The sequence below is a fragment of the Meleagris gallopavo genome, chromosome 28 (assembly GCF_000146605.3).
Source record: "Meleagris gallopavo isolate NT-WF06-2002-E0010 breed Aviagen turkey brand Nicholas breeding stock chromosome 28, Turkey_5.1, whole genome shotgun sequence".
Lineage (NCBI taxonomy): Eukaryota > Metazoa > Chordata > Aves > Galliformes > Phasianidae > Meleagris > Meleagris gallopavo.
Window position 1 is genome coordinate 1,288,701 of NC_015038.2, and position 19,119 is coordinate 1,307,819.

Genomic DNA, 19,119 nt, shown 5'->3' on the forward strand with positions numbered 1-19,119 from the left:
AGGCCGAACCGGAGGCCTAGCGGGAGGAGGGCTGCGGTGAGGCCCGGCCGGGGCCTAACGGGTCTGCGGGTGCTGCGAGCCGCGCTCGGCCTCCCGGCGGTGCCGTGGGGCTGCGCTGGGCTGAGCTGAGCTGTAAGATGGGCACCGTGCTGGCAGGCAGCGCTCGATGTTCCCCTACAAACAGGAGGGGAATCAACTCTTTGAAAGGGGAGATAACAGCAGGACAAGGCGAAATGGATTGAAGTCGAGGGAGGGAAGATTGAGGTTGGATATCAGGGGAAGTTCTTTCCTGTGAGAGTGGTGAGGTGCTGGAACAGCTGCCCAGAGAGGCTGTGGATGCCCCGTCCATCCCTGGAGGTGTTCAAGGCCAGGTTGGATGGGGCCCTGGGCAGCCTGGTGTGGTATGAAATGTGGAGGTTGGTGGCCCTGCGTGTGGCAGGGGGTTGGAGCTTTGTGGTCCTCGAGGTCCCTTCCAACCCAGGCCATGCTGTTTGGTTCTGCTGGGTGCCATGCTGGCTCTGAGCAGCGTTATGCAATCCCACATCTGCTGCAAACAACGTTCAGTGCGCTCTCTGTTGTGGCTTTCAGGATTTTGGCACGTGGAGCACATTGGGGGGGTGTGACATTTTTCTTTCCGTCTGACAGCTGTGGTGGTTCTGAATCTCAGCGAGCTGTGATGCATAAAAGCTGTTTAAAATGAAGCAAAGCACATTTTTTCTTACATCGCAAAGTCCCAGATGGGTTTTCCCCCCTTTGCTGTCATTTCATCCATCTCTGAGGACCGAAACGTCCCCTGTCTCATAACTGCCAGACCTGCAGTGATGCTGGCTGTGTGCTTTTCTTTTTCCTTGCTGCCAGGAAAGCAGCTTCGGAGCACATTGTCCTGATGAAAGCAGGCAGCTGAAAGTGCATTTTTCCTGCTAAACCACACGTGCTGTGTGAATAACTGAAGGGTGATGGAGAATCAGCAGCATCGGTGAATGCTGCTCTGTGTTGTAACGTTGTTCAGAACTCACCCCGTGGGGTGTTGTCAGTTTTTGGCTTTTCCAAGACAATGGGATGCTGTTTGGCTCTGGATGGAGCAGCAGCCTCAGCTGTCCCACTGTCAGTTTGTGCCGTGCTTTTCACTTTGTGCTCAGCCATCCATCAGTCTGCTTCACCAGGACAGCAGTAACAGGATGGAAATAAGTCAGTGCTTCTCCAAGTATGAACCAGATACAAAATTTCTCCTAAAAAGATTGCGTTAAAACTTTGTTAACAGCGTCATCCCACTTAACCATCACAGCATCTCCCTCCTTTAGTGAAAGAGGAGCTGAATGCATCACAAACACGGCTTACAGCTTTTGGGTTGCGTAAAATGCACGGTCTTTCTTAATTCCTGCATCCAGAATAACTTTCCTCTCTGTTCTGCAGGGATTTAAGTCACAATCATATCTTGTCATCCAACTGGAGCATGGATTTGTCTGCTCACACGCTGCAAGAAGTGTAAGCATTTTTCACAATGATAAACTCAGCCTAATTGTAATTAGTACTGCATACCAAGATAACTGGTCTGACTTGCAGAAATATGCAATACCAGTTAATTTAACATGGATGCTTTGCTGGCAGCGTGTTTTATGTAAAACTGATCTCATAAAAAGAAAACTTTCTCATAAAAGAAGAGAGGACTGATACTTGTGAAAAGAAACGAGACATTTGTTTTCACTCTGGCAAATTATGAGCTAAAGAGAAGTGATGGTGTCCATTAAAAATGGTGGAAGCTGATGGGCCTCGCTGTGAAGTTCTTCAAATTATTGGTATTTATGCAGTCTGCTTTGTCTACTGATGTTATTAAGATGAAATTGTTGAATGTTTGGTGATTGCATTTTCTGCTGCATGTCTATGGAAGGGGTTTTCTCCTCTTAGAGTCAGTAAAGATTGTTTTTTGCTTTAAGGAAAATGAATTACAACGAGCTGAGTGAAATTCCCTATTTTGGAGAAACGACTTCTAATATCACCCTGCTCTCACTGTAAGTAACAGCTCGGCTGCTTTTTCCTTGTTCAGCAAGTGGGAGAATTGTAGCAGTGCTTTGGGGAATAGTGAGAACTCTTTAGAGAAGTAGGAATCAGCGAGACAATCGAGTCACCCTGAATTACCAGTGAAGTGCAGTCAGATACGGCAGGCAGCTTTGAAGGGGAGGGATTGGGTCTTAGAATGACACTTCCACAAGGAACAGCCTGATGACAGATCCAGAATGTGAATCTGTTCGTATGTCAGAGCAGCACGTAACTCTTGGATTTCCAGTATTGCTTTAAGAAGGAATGTTCTGAAGCGTGTGCTGCGTTTCCAGTTTGGGAGGTGCAGCCATGGTGCTGATGTGCAGCATCCTATTCCTGTTTCAGCTGTGCAGCACGAAGGATGGGATGTTTTGGGAATCATCTCTTGCTGGTGTTTTTCAGGGTGCACAATGCCATTCCAGAAATAAACGCTGAGCAGCTCCAAGTTTACCTTTCATTGGAAAATCTGGATCTGAGTTCCAATCTTATCTCAGAAATTAAAGCTGCTTCTTTTCCACGGATGCAACTGAAGTACCTGTAAGTATGTGCTCTGTTGTGCCTGGGGTTCCTGGCAGTAGTGTTGAACACCTCACCTGCTGTATATTTCTGTCTTAATGTGGGATTTGAGCTGGCAGGAACAAACGTGCCTGAAATACAGTGCTGTTCATAGCAGTTTGTCTTGCTTTTTCTCAGATAGTTTGGAAAACAGTGCTGTCAGAGTGCTGGTACATCAGCCAGCAGGGACGTGGAGTCATTTCTGCTCATTTTATGCAGATCCTTGTTGACATTGTTTTAACCATGCCTAACTGAAGTATGGGCCTCTGGTTTGGTTCATATTGTTCTCCATGTTCTAAAAGGTCTCTTTTCCCTCTTCTCCCTTAGGAATCTGAGTAACAACAGAATCAGCACCCTGGAAGCAGGCTGCCTCGATAATTTATCTAGCTCTCTCATAGTGCTGAAGCTGAACAGAAATAGGATTAGTGTGATTCCACCAAAGATCTTCAAATTGCCTCACGTGCAGTTTCTGTAAGTCGTAGTCTTGAAAGCTCTCAAAGATGCTGTGTGCATTTGTGTTGTTCATCCTGATGTGTGTTCTTGATGATCAATTGTGTTTTAATATTTTGCTGTCTGTCCTCTTCATATAAGGGAACTGAAAAGGAACCGGATCAAAATTGTGGAAAGTCTTACATTCCAAGGCCTGGAGTCCCTAAAATCCTTAAAAATGCAGCGCAATGGGATTAGCAGACTCATGGATGGAGCATTCTTTGGCCTCAATAGTATAGAAGAATTGTGAGTGTACTTAGTGCTAGAATTCCTCTTAGGGACTTTTGGGGTGTGTGGAGGGGCAAAATCATGTCCTGTTTGGCTTCCCTTCTACCAGGGCTGTGCTGAAACAACAACGAGCATCACAGGATATGAGTTTGTAGATCTGCATTTTCCCAATATGTTGGTGTGTCTGTTTACTCTAGAGGTGGAAGGATGCTGCCTTCCTGTGCCATGCAGTGTTAGCAAAAGTGTTTTGTTTTGTTTAAGCAATCTTCTAGAACAGAGGCTGTAATTTCAGTTCTGCTGGATTGCCATTGCCATTGCTGTTATGTTTTTTTTGTATACCCTTTTGTTCATTCTTGGTTTCTATTAAATGAAAATAATCATCCATTTCAGGTTCTTTAAGGCTTAGTGTTAGTAAATCGTTCTGAGATCTACTTGGTAAACTTTCAGAAATAAATATTTCATTGATTATCTGTTTGGCAAATGTTTTTCCTTCTATTTTCCTTAGAGAACTGGAACATAATAACTTGACAGAAGTGAACAAGGGCTGGCTGTATGGTCTGCGGACACTGCAGCAACTCTTCGTAAGCCAGAATGCCATTAACAAGATCAGCCCAGATGCGTGGGAGTTCTGCCAAAGACTTGCTGAGCTGTAAGCCCTGGGCTGCTTTTCAGTGGGGATTTTGTAATGTTGCAAATAACATATTGGATAGCACAAATACAGTGAGTTACTGAAGGAAGTACTTGACTTCCTTGCTAAGCCTGTGTATTTTAGTTATTTTTTCTAATAAGTCTTCTGTTAGAAATTAATCAAAATTCAGTACTTAATTGTTTGATGGTGTTATCACAATAAATCCCCTCCACATGCCTCTGAAGTGCTCGTTCACTGCTTTCAGGGACCTGTCGTACAACCAGCTAACTCGCCTCAGGGAATCTGCCTTCGTGGGACTTGGTTTGCTGGAGAAACTGAACCTGGGAGACAATCGCATCACTCACATTGCTGATGGGGTCTTCAGAGGTCTGACAAACCTTCGAACCTTGTGAGTGCAGAACATTCCTAACAGCCTGATTTTAATGCAGCAAAACTTTTTGGAAGTGAAGGTGATGAGGTTTGCTCTCAGCAAGTCTGAGGTCGGTGTTCTGCTGTTCTTGTATGCTGTCCTGCCTTCAGATACGACAGGGCTGACCATCATTTGGTGTGCTGAGATAACAGAACCTTGGCATAGCTAACACGAACCAACCGCTTAATTTTAGTGGTGCTAATGAGCAGTGACTTGATGACCTTGAGGTCTGGACCGCATACCATACCAGGTGTGAGGAGCTGTGGACAGTCAGCTTGCAGAAATGCCAGCCTGGGCCTCTCTTTATTCCAGGTGTTCTTAGGGTTGGAACCTGCTGGCTGCTGTATGCGTGCAGGAGTCACAGCACAGCACGTAGGAGAGGTGTAGGATTGCTCCTTTCCATCAGAGGCACAGCTCTGCTTTTGCCAGGACCTTTGTCACCAGCTGGAGCTGACAGGACCCAAGTATTAATTAAAAAAAACCCCAAAAACCTCAAGTAGATCCAAACGCTTACCATCATCCTAAACAAAGGTTGTTGAGAAAAGAGTGAAAGTTTGTAACCCCTCTGTCAGTTCATTAAATAAATGCTTAAATAAGCAAACTTAGCAGAGAAATTTATGTAAGCGGTCATATTCTGTTAACCTTAATGCAACCTTTTAATGAAATAATTAGAACTAATTTCTTAGATTTAGAGTAGCATGAAAGAAGAACAAGAGCAGATTAATTAGTCGGTTTTCCCGGGCTCCTCAGGGGCGAGGAACAGCTGAAAGGGTGCAGTCTGCTTCAGGCTGGAATTTGCAGGACAGCAGCTCCAAGCATTCGTGCCCAACCAAGCAGAAGGAGCAAACTCCTCCACTCACACAATGAGGGGCTTTTCTTTTGGGCTGCTCACTCATTTTACTGAGCAGTTGAAGTAGTGGAGTGTGAAAGTACTTCAAACAAGAGATACTGTGCTGCTGTCAGATTGCTTCCATTGTTGCTTGTATGTGATTTGTTTCAGTGCTGGGACTGGCATAAGTGTTTGTGTGTTCAGCCCCTGCCACCGTTCTGCACGGTCGCTTCGGTGACCAAGAACAAACTCGAATCTGTGTGTAAAGCACAAGGTCATAAGAGCACAGTAAGATTAAAGGTGTATTGAAGAACGGCCCTGAAGTTTGAGAATTGAGAACTTCAGAACATGAATTACTTCGTAATACTGTAACTTGGCATTGGTGCTGCTCTGGCACTCGTAATATAAAATTCTGAAGCAGAACTGGAGAGAATTCAAGAAAATAGTTCAAATCAGAAGAATTAGCAACTTGGGAATGCGTTTGGCATATTACTCATCTAGTCGTTTTTCTCATTAGACCATATCTGTATCCAGCACATTGAACTGAACACATTCCAAAGAGGAAAATATCTTAATGTCAGCAACTGCTAAGGCTGTATTGGAGTCCCTGGGACACACGAATTGTGGAATCACAAGCACTCTTTTATTTTTGTCCTAAACTTTAAAGTACACCTGTTGCAGGAATGACTCATGCAGGGTTTAAGGACAAGGCTTCTGTCGTTCAAAGTGAGAAAGCGTGATACCCCTGGCAGCATCCTGGGGACTGATCCTGGTCTCTTCCAGAGCATTAATCTACACATTTACAACCCCACCCAGGGGAATATAGATACTGCCTTTTTCCACCCTTAGCAAAAGGAGAGTAGCGTTATGTGAGATGACACACACAGCTGTATGCCTAGTTAGCATGCTGTGTCACAACTTCTTTGGAAGGTCCATCAAGCTGAGGCATGTAATGGCATCTGGGAAGGTGCAAAATAATCTCTTTTTCATCTGTTTATCTTCCTTTCAACACTTCTGTCTGCAAATTCTTCTGTGCACAGTGGTTTTAAGGCACAAAATTCTGGCTTTATCAGTAGAAACTCTTTGTTCAGTCCATGCTGAAAATTTCTGAATTTATTTCACCTTCTCTCTAAAAAGCATTTGATCCTTCCAAGCCCGTTCTGCTCTGCTGCTTTCACTGCTTAGACCACACTGTTCTGTGTGAGGGGCAGAAGAGCTGAGCAGAGATGGAACAGAAATCCCATTAGCTTGTAACAAGATTAGTGAGCAGAATATCAACTTCAGTCTGAAAATCTGCTACTTTGTGCCTGGCAACCTTGCTCCATAACCTGTGTGTAATCTCTTAGTATGCTAATGCTGTTTTAAGCCTGTTACTCAGGGAGGTTAATGCTGCAATGTATTGGTTAACTCACTTGCATGAACCGACTTGCTGCAGGAGCCTCTCCCAGCTCCTGGTAAATGGTCCATCAGTGCTGCTCACCAGGCTGGGTCTTTCCTTAAATACCACATCAAGAAACCGTACTTCAGAATTCATTTGTGGTTCTGTCTGAGGCGCTGATCTTCAACAAATGCATTTTCCCTCGTGTCTCTCAAGTTGGATGTTCATCTTCTGATAAATAAATAAAAACAGTTCTATAAAAGCTCTGAGACCTTCCAGGTGACTCTGTCCCATAGAATCATAGAGTACCCCAGGCTGGAAGGGACCCCCGAGAGTCATCGTGTCTGACTCCAGGCTCCACACAGGGCTACCTAGAAATTTAAACGTATGTCTTAAGAGCGTTTTCCAAACGCTTCCTGACCTCCAGCAGGCTTGGTGCTGTGACCACTTTCCTGGGGAGCCTGTTCCAGTGCCTGACCCAAAACACCTTTCCCAGGCGTATTTAACAGTAAGTTTTCTTCCATAGCTAAGCACTAGCAGTGGTCATGATGATGTTGCAAGGTTTGTAAGAAGATTTTTCTGCTCCTGCAGGGACTTGGGGAACAACGAGATCTCCTGGGCCATAGAGGATGCGAATGAAGCGTTTGTGGGACTCAGCAGGCTGGATAAACTGTATGTATTACAAAACATCAGAGTGACAGTGCTTCAGAAGCAAGCAAAAGAGGGAAAATGCAAAATATAGAGTAATTGTGAATGGCAGAAAGCCTTTCTGATTGGCAGCTGAGTTTCCTCTTCTATGCTAGGACAACTCACTGTAGATTTGGGTTCCATCTTTGTGACCACTGAGTCTGTGCAGTGCTGGATCATTTTGCAGGACCATTTTGAAGAAGTCAGGCATTTGAATGCAGCTGTTACTGAATAGCTCACTCGTGCTGTGTGGTGACTGTTACTCTTTGTGCCTTAGTTTGGGAAAAATTACTGTTCCTCTGAAGGAAGGGGGGAAAAAAAAGTATTGTTGAGCAAATACGAAACAGCATTCAACGATCAGCTTTTCAGTACTTTGGCACTCTATTCAGTGCTGTGTGCTTTGTAGGAAAATAAAGCATTCTGTGGAACTGCAAGCACTGTTTGTGACAAACAGCATAAGTGTGCAGTCTCAGGAGCCAGTGTGGCTGTGGCAGATTAGGAGCTTGTTGCTCCCTCCCAAGAACTGTTCCGTTCTGCTGGTTTGATTTTCTTCTGGCCCATCTCAAAGATAGAAGAGAAAAATGCTATCCTTAAGAAAATGAAATGACTGAATACTATTTTTTTGAGCTTAAACTCTTCTAGAATGAAGAAAACCTTTGTTAAACATCTTAGGGAACTTCTTTGGGTCTTATTTATGAGCTCGCCTTGAGATTGACTGCTTTCTGGGCTTGATACTTGTGTTGCAGCATCTTACAAGGAAATCAGATTAAATCAATTACGAAGAAAGCATTCTCTGGTCTTGAAGGACTTGAACATCTGTAAGTACTTTGCTCTGAAGAACTCCTAGTTGTTTATTGCTTTCAATTTTGTATTCTCTCTCAAGTTTACAGTGATTTAACTGAAGGTAGCCTGTGAAATCATTCCTACCCACTGTTGTTCTTTGCAGAGATTTAAGCAACAACGCAGTAATGTCCATCCAAGAAAATGCATTTGCCCAGGCTCAACTGAAGGAGCTGTAAGTTTATGACAGTTCTTTACAGTTCTTACAGTTCTTTTGTAAAGATTCCATCAGCCGTTGTGGAATTGACTGATGTACATCCCACTCCCATAACAAAAGAGTTAAAGCAAGCAGTTCTTGTAACTTACCTCCCTTACCTCCTAAAAGTCACTGGCAGTACACTAAGTTTGATTTAGGGCTTGACAAAATCTGCACCTCCGTTTCCTTAGTTATAGTCAGAATTGGTGACCTGTATTTCAGAACAAATTGTTCACCAGGATTTTTGGGGCAGGGGGTGGTTATCAGAACATACATTTTGTCGTCTCCTTTTTCAGGCTAGGGAAAGACCTTAAAATTCACAGCTAGACAGAAGATTTTAGATTTTAGATGCTCAGTGGATGCTTGTGTTGCTATAGAGCCTCTTGTCACCTTCAGACATGTGAAGTACGATACCATGAAGTGACCTTTGCACCCAAGACTAATCCCAGTGTAACGCAGTTGTCTCTATGAGATAAAGTCTCTGAATATCATGTAATCTGTTTTAAAACTGTTATCTGGTTAGTGTTGGCCATATGGACTGTTAGTCTGCAAGGTCTGCGAGTCTGAGGAAGGTGAGGAGAAGCACACTTACATGTGAGCATAAAAGAATGTATAGCATTTACAGAAATCTTACAATTTCTGAAAGTATATGCTTTAAAATTGTGCTACTGGGTGAAATGCACGACCTTTGATCACATCTCATTTTGCCTTGTTTCTGCAGGATTTTGAACACTAGCAGCTTGCTCTGTGATTGCCAGCTGAAGTGGCTGCCACGGTGGCTCACTGACAGTCATTTACAGCAGGCTGTGAACGTCAGCTGTGCTCACCCTGAGTGGTTGGCAGGGCAAAGCCTGTTCAGCGTGGACCCCGACGACTTCGTCTGCGGTTTGTATTTTTAATTACTTTTGACATCAAAACGTAGCAATGCAGATCTGTGCAGGTATCTTTCCGAAACCAGACTGCAGCACTGCTGGAGGTGCTTGGTCTGTGGAATTCTGTGAGACTGCTTTGTTTTTCATTTAGATTACTGTTTAAAAACTGATTGTGTTTCCGTTTCTCCTGTATGTGAATGCCTTTTGCTTTAGAAGAGGTATTTGGCTCTTTCTTGTTTGCTCCTCTCCATACCAGCAAGGCTAGGATAGTTAATGCTCTGACATATTTTCTCATGATCAGAATCTGTAACGTTTATCTGGTCTCTGTGCTGCCACAGTTTCAGACATAAGCCTATTTATTTCTGTAACCAAACTGTGAAATGGAAAACTGAGAAACTGCCCACAGTCCTGTGTGAAGTCTGCAGAAGTGCTGGAAATAGTCTGCTCTTCTGTTATCCAGAGGAGTAGTCTAACAAGTGTTGCTTTTGCATACATAATTGTTTTGGTGCTAAAGGATACAATAATCACCATGTAGGCACAAACATCTGTTTCTCCATTCTGATGTTACCAACGTTGAGTGCTGTGTGCCTGTGTGGATGTCTCTGCTGTAATAAGAGGTGTCAAAATACCTCTTCGACTGAGATAGTGTAAACTTCTTGCAGTGCTTTCTTTGTATAACTTAAAGGCTTTTCAGGATATTAAACTGCTTGAAAATAAATCTGCTCCTCATGAACTAACCCAGCTCTTCAGCTGAGCACGTAATCTAAATAGGGCCGGTTCCAGAGGGTTGTGGAAGGGAAAGGGCTGCTCGAGACCGTGATTCTGCACTGATTGTTCTCAGTGCTTCTTCTGCACTCCTACCTGTGGTTCTAATCCTCTTTCACAGCTTGATTTCTAAATAAAAACAGCTAAATACATGCCTCCCAAGCAGGGCATCTGTTCCTGCAGCTTTCATTCTGCTTACTGCGTCTTTCGAACGAGTTTTCTTGCAATATTAATTGCATGTGGAAGAGGAGAGTAGCTTATCTTGCCGCTTTTATTTTCAGATAATTTCCCTAAACCACAGATACGAGTACATCCTGAGACCACGATTGCTCTGCGTGGCATGAATGTGACTCTGACCTGCACTGCTGTGAGCAGCAGTGATTCACCCATGTCCACCGCCTGGCGTAAGGACAGCGAAGTGCTGTATGATGCAGAGGTTGAGAATTTTGCCAGGTATCAGCAGCAGAACGGTGAGATTGTTGAGTACACCACTGTCCTACACCTTTTCAATGTGAATTTCACCGATGAAGGAAGATATCAGTGCATTGTCACCAATCACTTTGGCTCCAACTATTCTGACAAAGCCAAGCTGACTGTTAATGGTAAGTAATAATGGTAATGCAGAAGAAATGTTTTAGGTTAAAAGTGGGACAAGTCTGATTCTGACACCTCCTTTTCGATTTATAAAATCTATTAGGATTCCTTAGTTCCCAATTAGAGCAGCCCAAAGTAGCTGTGCAATGATGTCTTGCTGGAATTTAGATTTATCAAATACCTTTTAGTAAAGCAGGAAAGAAGTAATGCTGTTAGTGGAAGGCTTTCTGTTCACTTTTTGGAAAGGGGCAGGTATGAAAGCATGGGAGATTATAGCTCAACTAGTTGTTGATCTGTCTGAGTGGGAGTAAAAGTCTCTTAACTAAAAGCTCCCTCTGCTGTCCCTTCATTAACCAAGCACCTTGCCCTAGCTAGAGAAGATTCAAAAAAGAAGTGGCTTGTAGTACTGGAAACAAACTCTGAAAAATCATTTCACAAGTTTCTCTGTTATATATATATATAATATAAAAATATATATATATTTTTAGCCAAAATGAAGAGTTCCTATTATTTTGACTTCAGAGAAGGGTGTTGGAAAGACAGCATTCCCATCAGCTAGCAAAGCACTGTTCCTTGTTGGAACAGTGGAGAGCAGAGGTGCACATGCTCTTTCTTTTGGTTACATAGAACAGATATTGCAGACTTCAACTTTGGAAGTGGAAGTTCACCTTTCCTATTACTAGGGAAGAGAGAATGGCTTGGATTGAAAGGATCCTCAGGGATCAAGTTCCAAACCAGGAACCAGGATTGCCAATTGGATCAAGTACTCAGTCACGTTGCTCAGGGCTCCATCCATCCTGGCCTCAAATGCCTCCAGGGATGGAGCATCCACATGGGATGCCCACTCTGGGCAACCTGTCGCAGCCCCTCACCACACTGTCAGTGGAAAAACTCCCCCTCTTTTAGTTTAAAACCTTTCTCCTTTGTCCTTCCACTACCAGTCTAAAAAGTTGATTTCCTTTCTGTTCATAATGTCCCTGTAAATACCAGAAGGCCACAATGAGGTCTCCCTGCAGCCTTCTCTCCTCCACACTGGCCCAGCTCCTTCAGCCTGTCTTTTCCCCATGAAATGTGTTGTCCTACAGATCTTAAATAAACACCACAGATACCATACTTAGGTATTATATTTAAATTTGGAGGCTAGGCTTTTAGAAACGACCACTGAAAGTTAGTGCAGTTCTTTAGAAGGATCTCCTTTGAACAGGAAGAAGTAAAGGTGTATTTCAGATTTGTTTATTTTCAGGTATTCTGTGCTGCAGTGCTTTTGCTGCTATTTTTTTTTCCCCCCTGGTGCTGAAAATAGTGAATGTCTTTCTTTAATGTCTTTAATGTCTCTCTTGGTCCAGAGCTGCCTTCCTTCCTGAAGACCCCCATGGATCTTACAATCCGCACTGGGGCTATGGCCCGACTGGAATGTGCTGCAGAGGGCCACCCCACCCCTCAGATCTCCTGGCAGAAAGATGGTGGCACAGACTTCCCTGCTGCACGAGAGAGGAGAATGCATGTCATGCCTGAGGACGATGTGTTCTTTATTGCAAACGTGAAAATAGAAGACATGGGCATCTATAGCTGTATGGCACAAAACGCTGCTGGTGGTTTGTCAGCAAATGCTACGCTGACTGTGTTAGGTAAGAGATGTGCTCATCTCTGCTGGCATGGATCAATTAACTGAACTTGTATAGCTTATCTGTAAGTAGCAGGTTTAACCCCTGCAGAAAGAAGTTAAAATATGAAGAAAATAGGTTCTTCTACCTCTGGCTGTAGATGGTATTCTATAATGAGGAAAAAGAGAGGGCTGTTTTTTGCCCCTACAGTTGCACCACAAACTTGAAATTTAAACATCATGGAAGAACATCTCTAACTGCTTGGCAGGGGTTGGGGGTGTTTGAATACTGAACCCTGTGCTTCATTTATAAAGTTTGCATTCAGGTTGTAAGCTGGGTTTTTATATCTCATGGAATACACAGTGGGGTTGCACCGTGAAGTTAACTTACAGTTGTTCTGTTTGTTTTCTCCACTGCCACAGAAACTCCTTCCTTCATTAGGCCCTTGGAAGACAGAACAGTAACCAGAGGTGAAACTGCAGTCCTGCAGTGCATAGCTGGTGGCAGCCCTGCCCCTCGCCTCAACTGGACTAAAGATGATGGACCTTTGGCAGTCACAGAGAGGCATTTTTTTGCTGCAGCCAATCAGCTCCTCATCATCGTGGATGCTGGGCTCGAGGATGCTGGAAAGTACACGTGCATTATGTCCAACACGCTGGGCACTGAGCGTGGGCACATTTACCTCAATGTGCTGGCTTCCCCCAACTGTGACTCCTCCCAAAATGGCATCGTCCACGAGGAAGATGGTTGGACAACAGTAGGCGTTGTGATTATTGTCGTGGTTTGCTGCGTTGTGGGAACTTCCCTGGTGTGGGTTATTGTGATCTACCACATGAGAAGGAAGAGTGAAGATTATAGCATCACTAATACAGGTAGAGTACCACAGCACAGTACCTTCAGTCACGTTTTCGATCCAAAACACAAAAGGTGAAATTTCTGGTTTTGTTACAGCTGAATAGGATGAAAGGTTTAGAGATTTCCTTTTAAAGTCTCTTAAGGGATTTGCTCGGATTCACCTTTCAGGTGAAGAGGCAAGCATAGAGTGATTTATTTATTTATTAGATATCAGCAGTGTATTTTATTTCTTACACACTGAATTTGTTCTACGTTGAAGGAAAGTACAAAAAGTTTGGAAATGGATGTTTGAATTAAGTTACAGGTGTCTTTAGGACCTGAAATAGTGTGTGTGAATATCTGTTGGGGCCCTGTTAGTTTTGAACTAGCTATATGGATTTTTCATCAATGACTTAAAGGTAACAGTACCTTCAAGGTACCTCCTCACCCTCACCCTCCACTGAATTCTGAAGTTCTGTGTGCATTTTTGTTAATGTGGGTACTGAGCTCTTAACAACATCAGCGTGAATTCTGCCTTGCAGAGGAGATGAACCTACCTGCTGACATTCCCAGTTATTTATCCTCCCAAGGAACGCTGTCAGAGCCTCAGGAAGGATACAGTAACTCAGAGGCAGGAAGCCATCAGCAGCTCATGCCTCCAGCCAGTAGCTACGTGCACAAAAGCACAGATGGTAAGCAACGTCCTCACGTGTACTGCTTGCATTCAGCAGGATGCCAGTGCTCCAGTCCTCGTAGCTGGCAGCAGTGTTGCACAACGTAGGGCAGGGCTGCATGTTAACATCAAAGGTGACTTTCCTTAGAGAAGAATTGAGGTTGATCATAAAGCATCCACTGAACGTTTTGAGTTTGAAGCATCTCCTGTTTTTCTTCTAGTATTTACGTTCTGCGATCAAAGCTGCTGCATTCCATGCAGGTAGAGTAATCTTTGGTCCAGCAGTATCTGGGGTCACATCTGCTCTGCTTTTGCATATAGATGTCATGACTGCCTTCCTTCAAGTCCCAGAGTAGTGCAGTTGCCTCCAGAGGCTTCTTGATTCAGGGTTTGTGATTTGCCCAGCAAGGCTGCATTGCCATTAGAGCTCCTGATTCAGTGTTGAGTGGAGTTTTGTGTTGCTCCTTTCCTTTGGCATCTCGAAAGTCAAGGATCACACTAAGCCATGAAAGTCGATGGAAATCAAGAGTTCTTGTCCTCTTTGAGAGCATTTTCTTTCCTTGCATTGCTCAGGTGGCACAGCACCATTGGTGATCTGCTCAGACTGTTACGACAATGCAAACATCTACTCCAGGACACGAGAGTACTGTCCCTACACCTACATCACAGAAGAGGACCCCCTGGATCAAACTCTCCCTAATCTCATGGTGCAGATGCCGAAGGAAACATACCCAGCACACACCCAGCATGAAACCAGTGCTCTTGATAATGTTTTTGGAGACAGAGACGTGTCTGTCTTCCTTACCAGTCACGACAGAATAAATGAGAAGAAAATCTCTTCCCAACAGATTAATGGTGAGCGTGTCCTTTTCCCTCTAGATATTTTGTATTTTCTGATATTGCTGACCTGCCTTGTACTGCCTTTCATTGTTGATTCACTGCTAATTCTACAGACTCCGTGGTGTGTGGAGTAGTTCATCTGTTTATGCACTGCTTGTTAGCAGAGCTAGCCTTCAGTTTGCATCCAGTATGCAAGAGTTGAAGAGGATGATGTTACAAAAGCTGTGTTTCTTAGTGTGCAGTCCATCTCTTAAAGCTTGTGACGTGTGATCCCTTCCACGTCTGTTAGCCCAGATCTAAAACTTCACGTAGGAAACGTATAGCCATTCTGTGTGAGCTGGGTTGAGTTTCAGATGGCTCCAAAAGAATTATTTTTGTAAATTGATTGATTTTCGTGTGGACTTTTTTCCAGGTAGCCTTTTTAAAAATTCACACTGGAACTGTATGTTGGTTTTGGGTTATTGTAATAAACACTGCTAAAATGAGAGGGCATCCAGCAAAGGGTTCTCTCAAAAACAGAGAGTGTAGCCTCAGAAGGAGGTTGTTGCTAAACAACACAACTCAAAAAAATCTAAGCCTTGTGTTTGCTTACCATGAACTCCCTCCTGTTCATCTTCTGCTGTTTCTTTTTCAGAACCCTTTCAGCTTCCCTTATGGGCAGTAAACAAAGACCTGGCGCTCTCCCACTCCCACTTTCTGCATCAGCAATCGGCTCGTGAGGCCCCGCGACCTCTTCGAACTGAGGGGATCATTGACAGTGAGAGGGAGCAAGCAGCTTCACCCAGACCCTTCCACAGGTTACGTGAGCATAACTGTGATTTTAATAGGACACGGAACATTCGTGACTACAGCGAAACCACGTAAGGCACGAAAATGAAGTCTTGGAAGCAAATCCATATCAGCTGACTTGTATTTACTACCTCAGGACTAACCTCTAGGCCAAAGATGCTTTAGAACGTGTGTCTGCAATTCCAGGCTGCCTGAGCTGAGGCAGACCCCCTAGGAGGAGGTGGCACTGCCCTTTTTGCTTGGATTCATGTGTGCTGGAACGTGGGACAGAACACGCAGTGATTAGTGTCTAGCATTACAACATGGATTTTCTGATGTTGGGAACAGCCTTTGTGTTGGTGCATGCTTTGAAAATCTCTCAAGAATGCATAGCTATTTCACACCACATTGTCTGCTTGAAAACAAATGTGCAAGGCCTCCTCATGGAATTCCCCAGTAATTGTAAGCATAAACTTTTGGCCAGCTTTTTGTTCCTCAGTCTGTTGGCAGGCGTTTGTTACCAGTCTCACTTTGGGGCTGTTTTTCCCTATGGAAAAAAAACAAACTCTAGTTGTAAATAAAGTTGCATTTATAAATATTTTGTACACACTAAGCATATAAATGCCTTGGCTGTAATGTAAATATATTTTTTATTATGCCAAAGTATGTATTATACTGGTGGTCTTGACAGCTGCATATCAAGCCGTGATTTGTTTTGTGGGATTGAAAACTCGTTTCTGAAGGGATAAAGATGATTTTGCTTTGGAAAGAAGTGGATTTACGATAGGTACGTAGTGAAGCTGTGATACTGATGAATTTCACTGTTGCATACAACTCTGTGTGCATTAAGCTTGGCTGACCTGCCTGCAAGCTGATCTGTTTTGTTAGAATTCCAAGTCTGCCCCGTTTATGTGGTGAGTCCTTAAATTTCTGTATTAGGCAGCCTGTCTTTTCCAGTACAGCATAAAGCCCTACAGGCCCTGCATTAACAGTGCTAGCCTGCTCCAGCCTCCAATGTTATCCAGCTTCTCAGGAGTTTCTGTAATAACAAACAAGAGCAGTGCACAAAACGGTTTTCACCTGCTAGGATAACTCTAAGATGGGACCTCTGAGTGGCTTGGTTCAGAAGTTTATCTAAACTTGTCTTTAAAAAGCCTTTGTGTTGTGCATGTTGCAGGGAGGCACGTGTGTATCTTTCATAGCTGACAGCTAAACCAACTTCTGAAAGGAATGCCTTGATGAAAGGCGTGGGGTAAGTTGGAAAAGCACGTGATGAATGCTCCATGAGATCCAGAATGGATTTTTCTGTTTCCTCTGCACTGCCAGGAAGCACGTGGGCCTTTTCTTTCATAAAAGAGCAACAGGATTCTTGCTCTGTTAAACCCTATAACAGTTCTGTAGGCCACAAAGTGGTCAAGACGTGTCAGTATTTGACAGGTGAGCTATTAAACAGCACAGGGGAGAACCACTACTGCAAATCCAGTCCTTGCTGGGAGAAATAGAGGAAGTGCAGAAGCTTCACTGGTTACAGTGGAGAATGCCTGACAAAATGAAGAGGAAGAACATTACAAAGACTTGTTCTGAAAAGTTGTTCTTCTGGGAAAACACATCTTTGTGTGTGAGGTGTTACGGTCCCATCAGTGATGGGCTTTAAGAAGGTTGCACTCACAGCTTGGAGTGCTTCAGTGCCTAAAGAGCTCGGGGCTTTCTCAGTCACTGCTCTGCTTTTTCCAAGCCATGGGCTACGTACCAAAGTGAAAGCAGCTGCATGGTGTGTCTATAAAAACAAAAACCTTTCTGGGGCTGCCCAAGCTAGGTGTGTTGGGATTCCCACTGCTCCATTCCTGGACAAAGTGTGTGACTGAGGTATCAGATGCAGTCATGCAAAATCACAGCTGAAACTTTGGAGACTGGGGAATAGTTAAGTAAAAGAGCCAGGAAATGCTGGGAAAAATATTTTCCCACGTCTCTTTGGGCCTGAATAGTAGATGTATGTAAATGAGCAAATGTTATTGAGGGCTCTTACCTTTGTTTTGAAAGCAACAGCAGTTGCCTTGGTAGCCAGCAGCTTCAGTAGGAAGAGGATCTAATTGTCTTTGACCTTTGTATAAAGTGGGGAAAGAGGTGTGTTAAACTCTTCTTGGCCTCTGACATCTCAACTATTTTAAGGACTTACACGTAACATACAAAGAATTGTAGGTTTGTTTCTTTCTGGTTTTGTTTTCTCCAGGCTTCTCCCTTCCAGACAGCATTGAAGACATTGTGGTTATTTTCTATCCAAACTTGTTTCTGTTGCAGGAGCTGTCAGTTTAAATTCAAATGAGAAAGGTCAGGTCATAAAACTACAGCAGCAGCAAAGAGCTTCCTGTTGGGCTGCTGGCTGCAGCTATTCACACCGGCTGATGTGGCAGAGCTCTGCTTAGCACGAGCAGGAAAGCAGCATCCCTACTGCTGCTGCTTGGTCTGCCATCATCCTTTGGTAAATGTTTAAGCTTTCCTTCCATTCCTCTCTCCTCCGGGTTAAGCTGACAGGTCTCTCAGCTGTCTCAGTGCAACCGTTGATATTGGTGTGCATGAGGGGCACCCAGAGGTGAAGTGTTCTGAATGCACAGCTCTGCAGTACGACCAAATTCACACGAGGCTGGCAAGATGTGGTCGGCCAGGAGCAAAGCTTCAACATCGTGCTGTCTGCACCAGAACAAGCTGAAGCCTGAGCTCTGAAATGCATTTAGGAGTTAAAGCTGCACTGATTTCTAGAATAATTGACCTATAAAAGCTGCCATCATGAATTAGGGTGCTTGCATCCTTGCATCAGTGCAGTCTCTGTGAAGTCCTTAAGCTGGTTGTGAATAGCTGAAGCTTGCAGGTAGGTGAACACCTCGCAGTACTTAGCATTGTGGAAAATACTTCCTAGGAAGGCTGCACATGAAGATCAGGTGTCCCTTCCTAAGCCTTTCCTCCATGATGTACAGGCAGTGCAGTGGCCATTCTGATTTCAGTAAACAGTTTCTTCAATCAATGCCAAAGTACTCGTGGTAGGGAATGGGGGGCTGTGTGATCAAAGCTGCTCTGTTTCCCTATTGCTATTTCCTACTATTTTTCCTCACATAAGAATGTATATTTTGTATAGAATGTGTAATATATGTTTGTCTATTGTAATATACCTTCAATAAAATGCTATGTACACTGAGTATCCATTGTAATTTTCATTAGTTTGCGGATTAAATAATGTATTGTTATTGAATGATATTTAATTTTTATAGGGAAGAAAATAAAGTCAACTTCATAAGTCAATTTCAGGTGGGATTCTGATCTCTTTACTGTGAATGTTGCATCAGTCCTTTGCTGTAATGGTGGGAAGAACAGCTGGCATTAAGCCTGGCTCATGACTCAACTGGCACACGTGGCAGCAAAGTGATCCTGGCACTGCGCAGCCCTTCCTCGGAGGGTTGCCCCCCAGCTGCCTTACCTCCTACAAGCTGGTGTAAGTACTTGTTTCACTCCTTCAAATACCTTTCCCTATTTCTATCGCTATAATTCTGTGTTCTGACCATCACCTTGTTCCTGCCCTCTGTTTGGCACGCTTTCACCATTTTACCTTGGCAGCAGCTGCCTGGTGGGGCTCAGCCCCGGGTTCCAGCTCTGTGCTGCATGCAGTGTCCCTGCCAGCACTGCTCCTCCATGCAGAGCAGCATCACCTTTGTGGGACCTCCATGCAGCAACCACAGAGCAGGGTTGGCTGTATGTAAATGTGCGTTCTTTGCTTTTTCAGCAAGACTTCAAGGGCTGCCCTTTCCCTGCATGGAGGCTCTGGGCTTTGCACGCCTGCTGACCTGGGTTCCTCGCTGCCCAGCTCTTACTGGGCACTGAGC

General features: G+C 44.1%; 1 protein-coding gene across 1 annotated transcript; it reads left to right on the plus strand.

Annotated features, from left to right (window-relative positions):
- The first annotated feature begins 447 nt into the window (after positions 1-447).
- Positions 448-18,438, plus strand: LRIG2 (leucine rich repeats and immunoglobulin like domains 2). The gene is made up of 17 exons (XM_010724138.3): positions 448-1,485; positions 1,935-2,009; positions 2,440-2,574; positions 2,920-3,063; positions 3,184-3,327; positions 3,815-3,958; positions 4,203-4,346; positions 7,166-7,246; positions 8,008-8,079; positions 8,208-8,276; positions 9,019-9,182; positions 10,216-10,536; positions 11,875-12,156; positions 12,555-13,004; positions 13,509-13,658; positions 14,213-14,494; positions 15,114-18,438. The coding sequence occupies exons 1-17, from the start codon at positions 1,454-1,456 to the stop codon at positions 15,341-15,343; spliced, it is 2,919 nt and encodes a 972-aa protein (XP_010722440.1). The 5' UTR covers positions 448-1,453; the 3' UTR covers positions 15,344-18,438.
- The last annotated feature ends 681 nt before the right edge of the window (positions 18,439-19,119 follow it).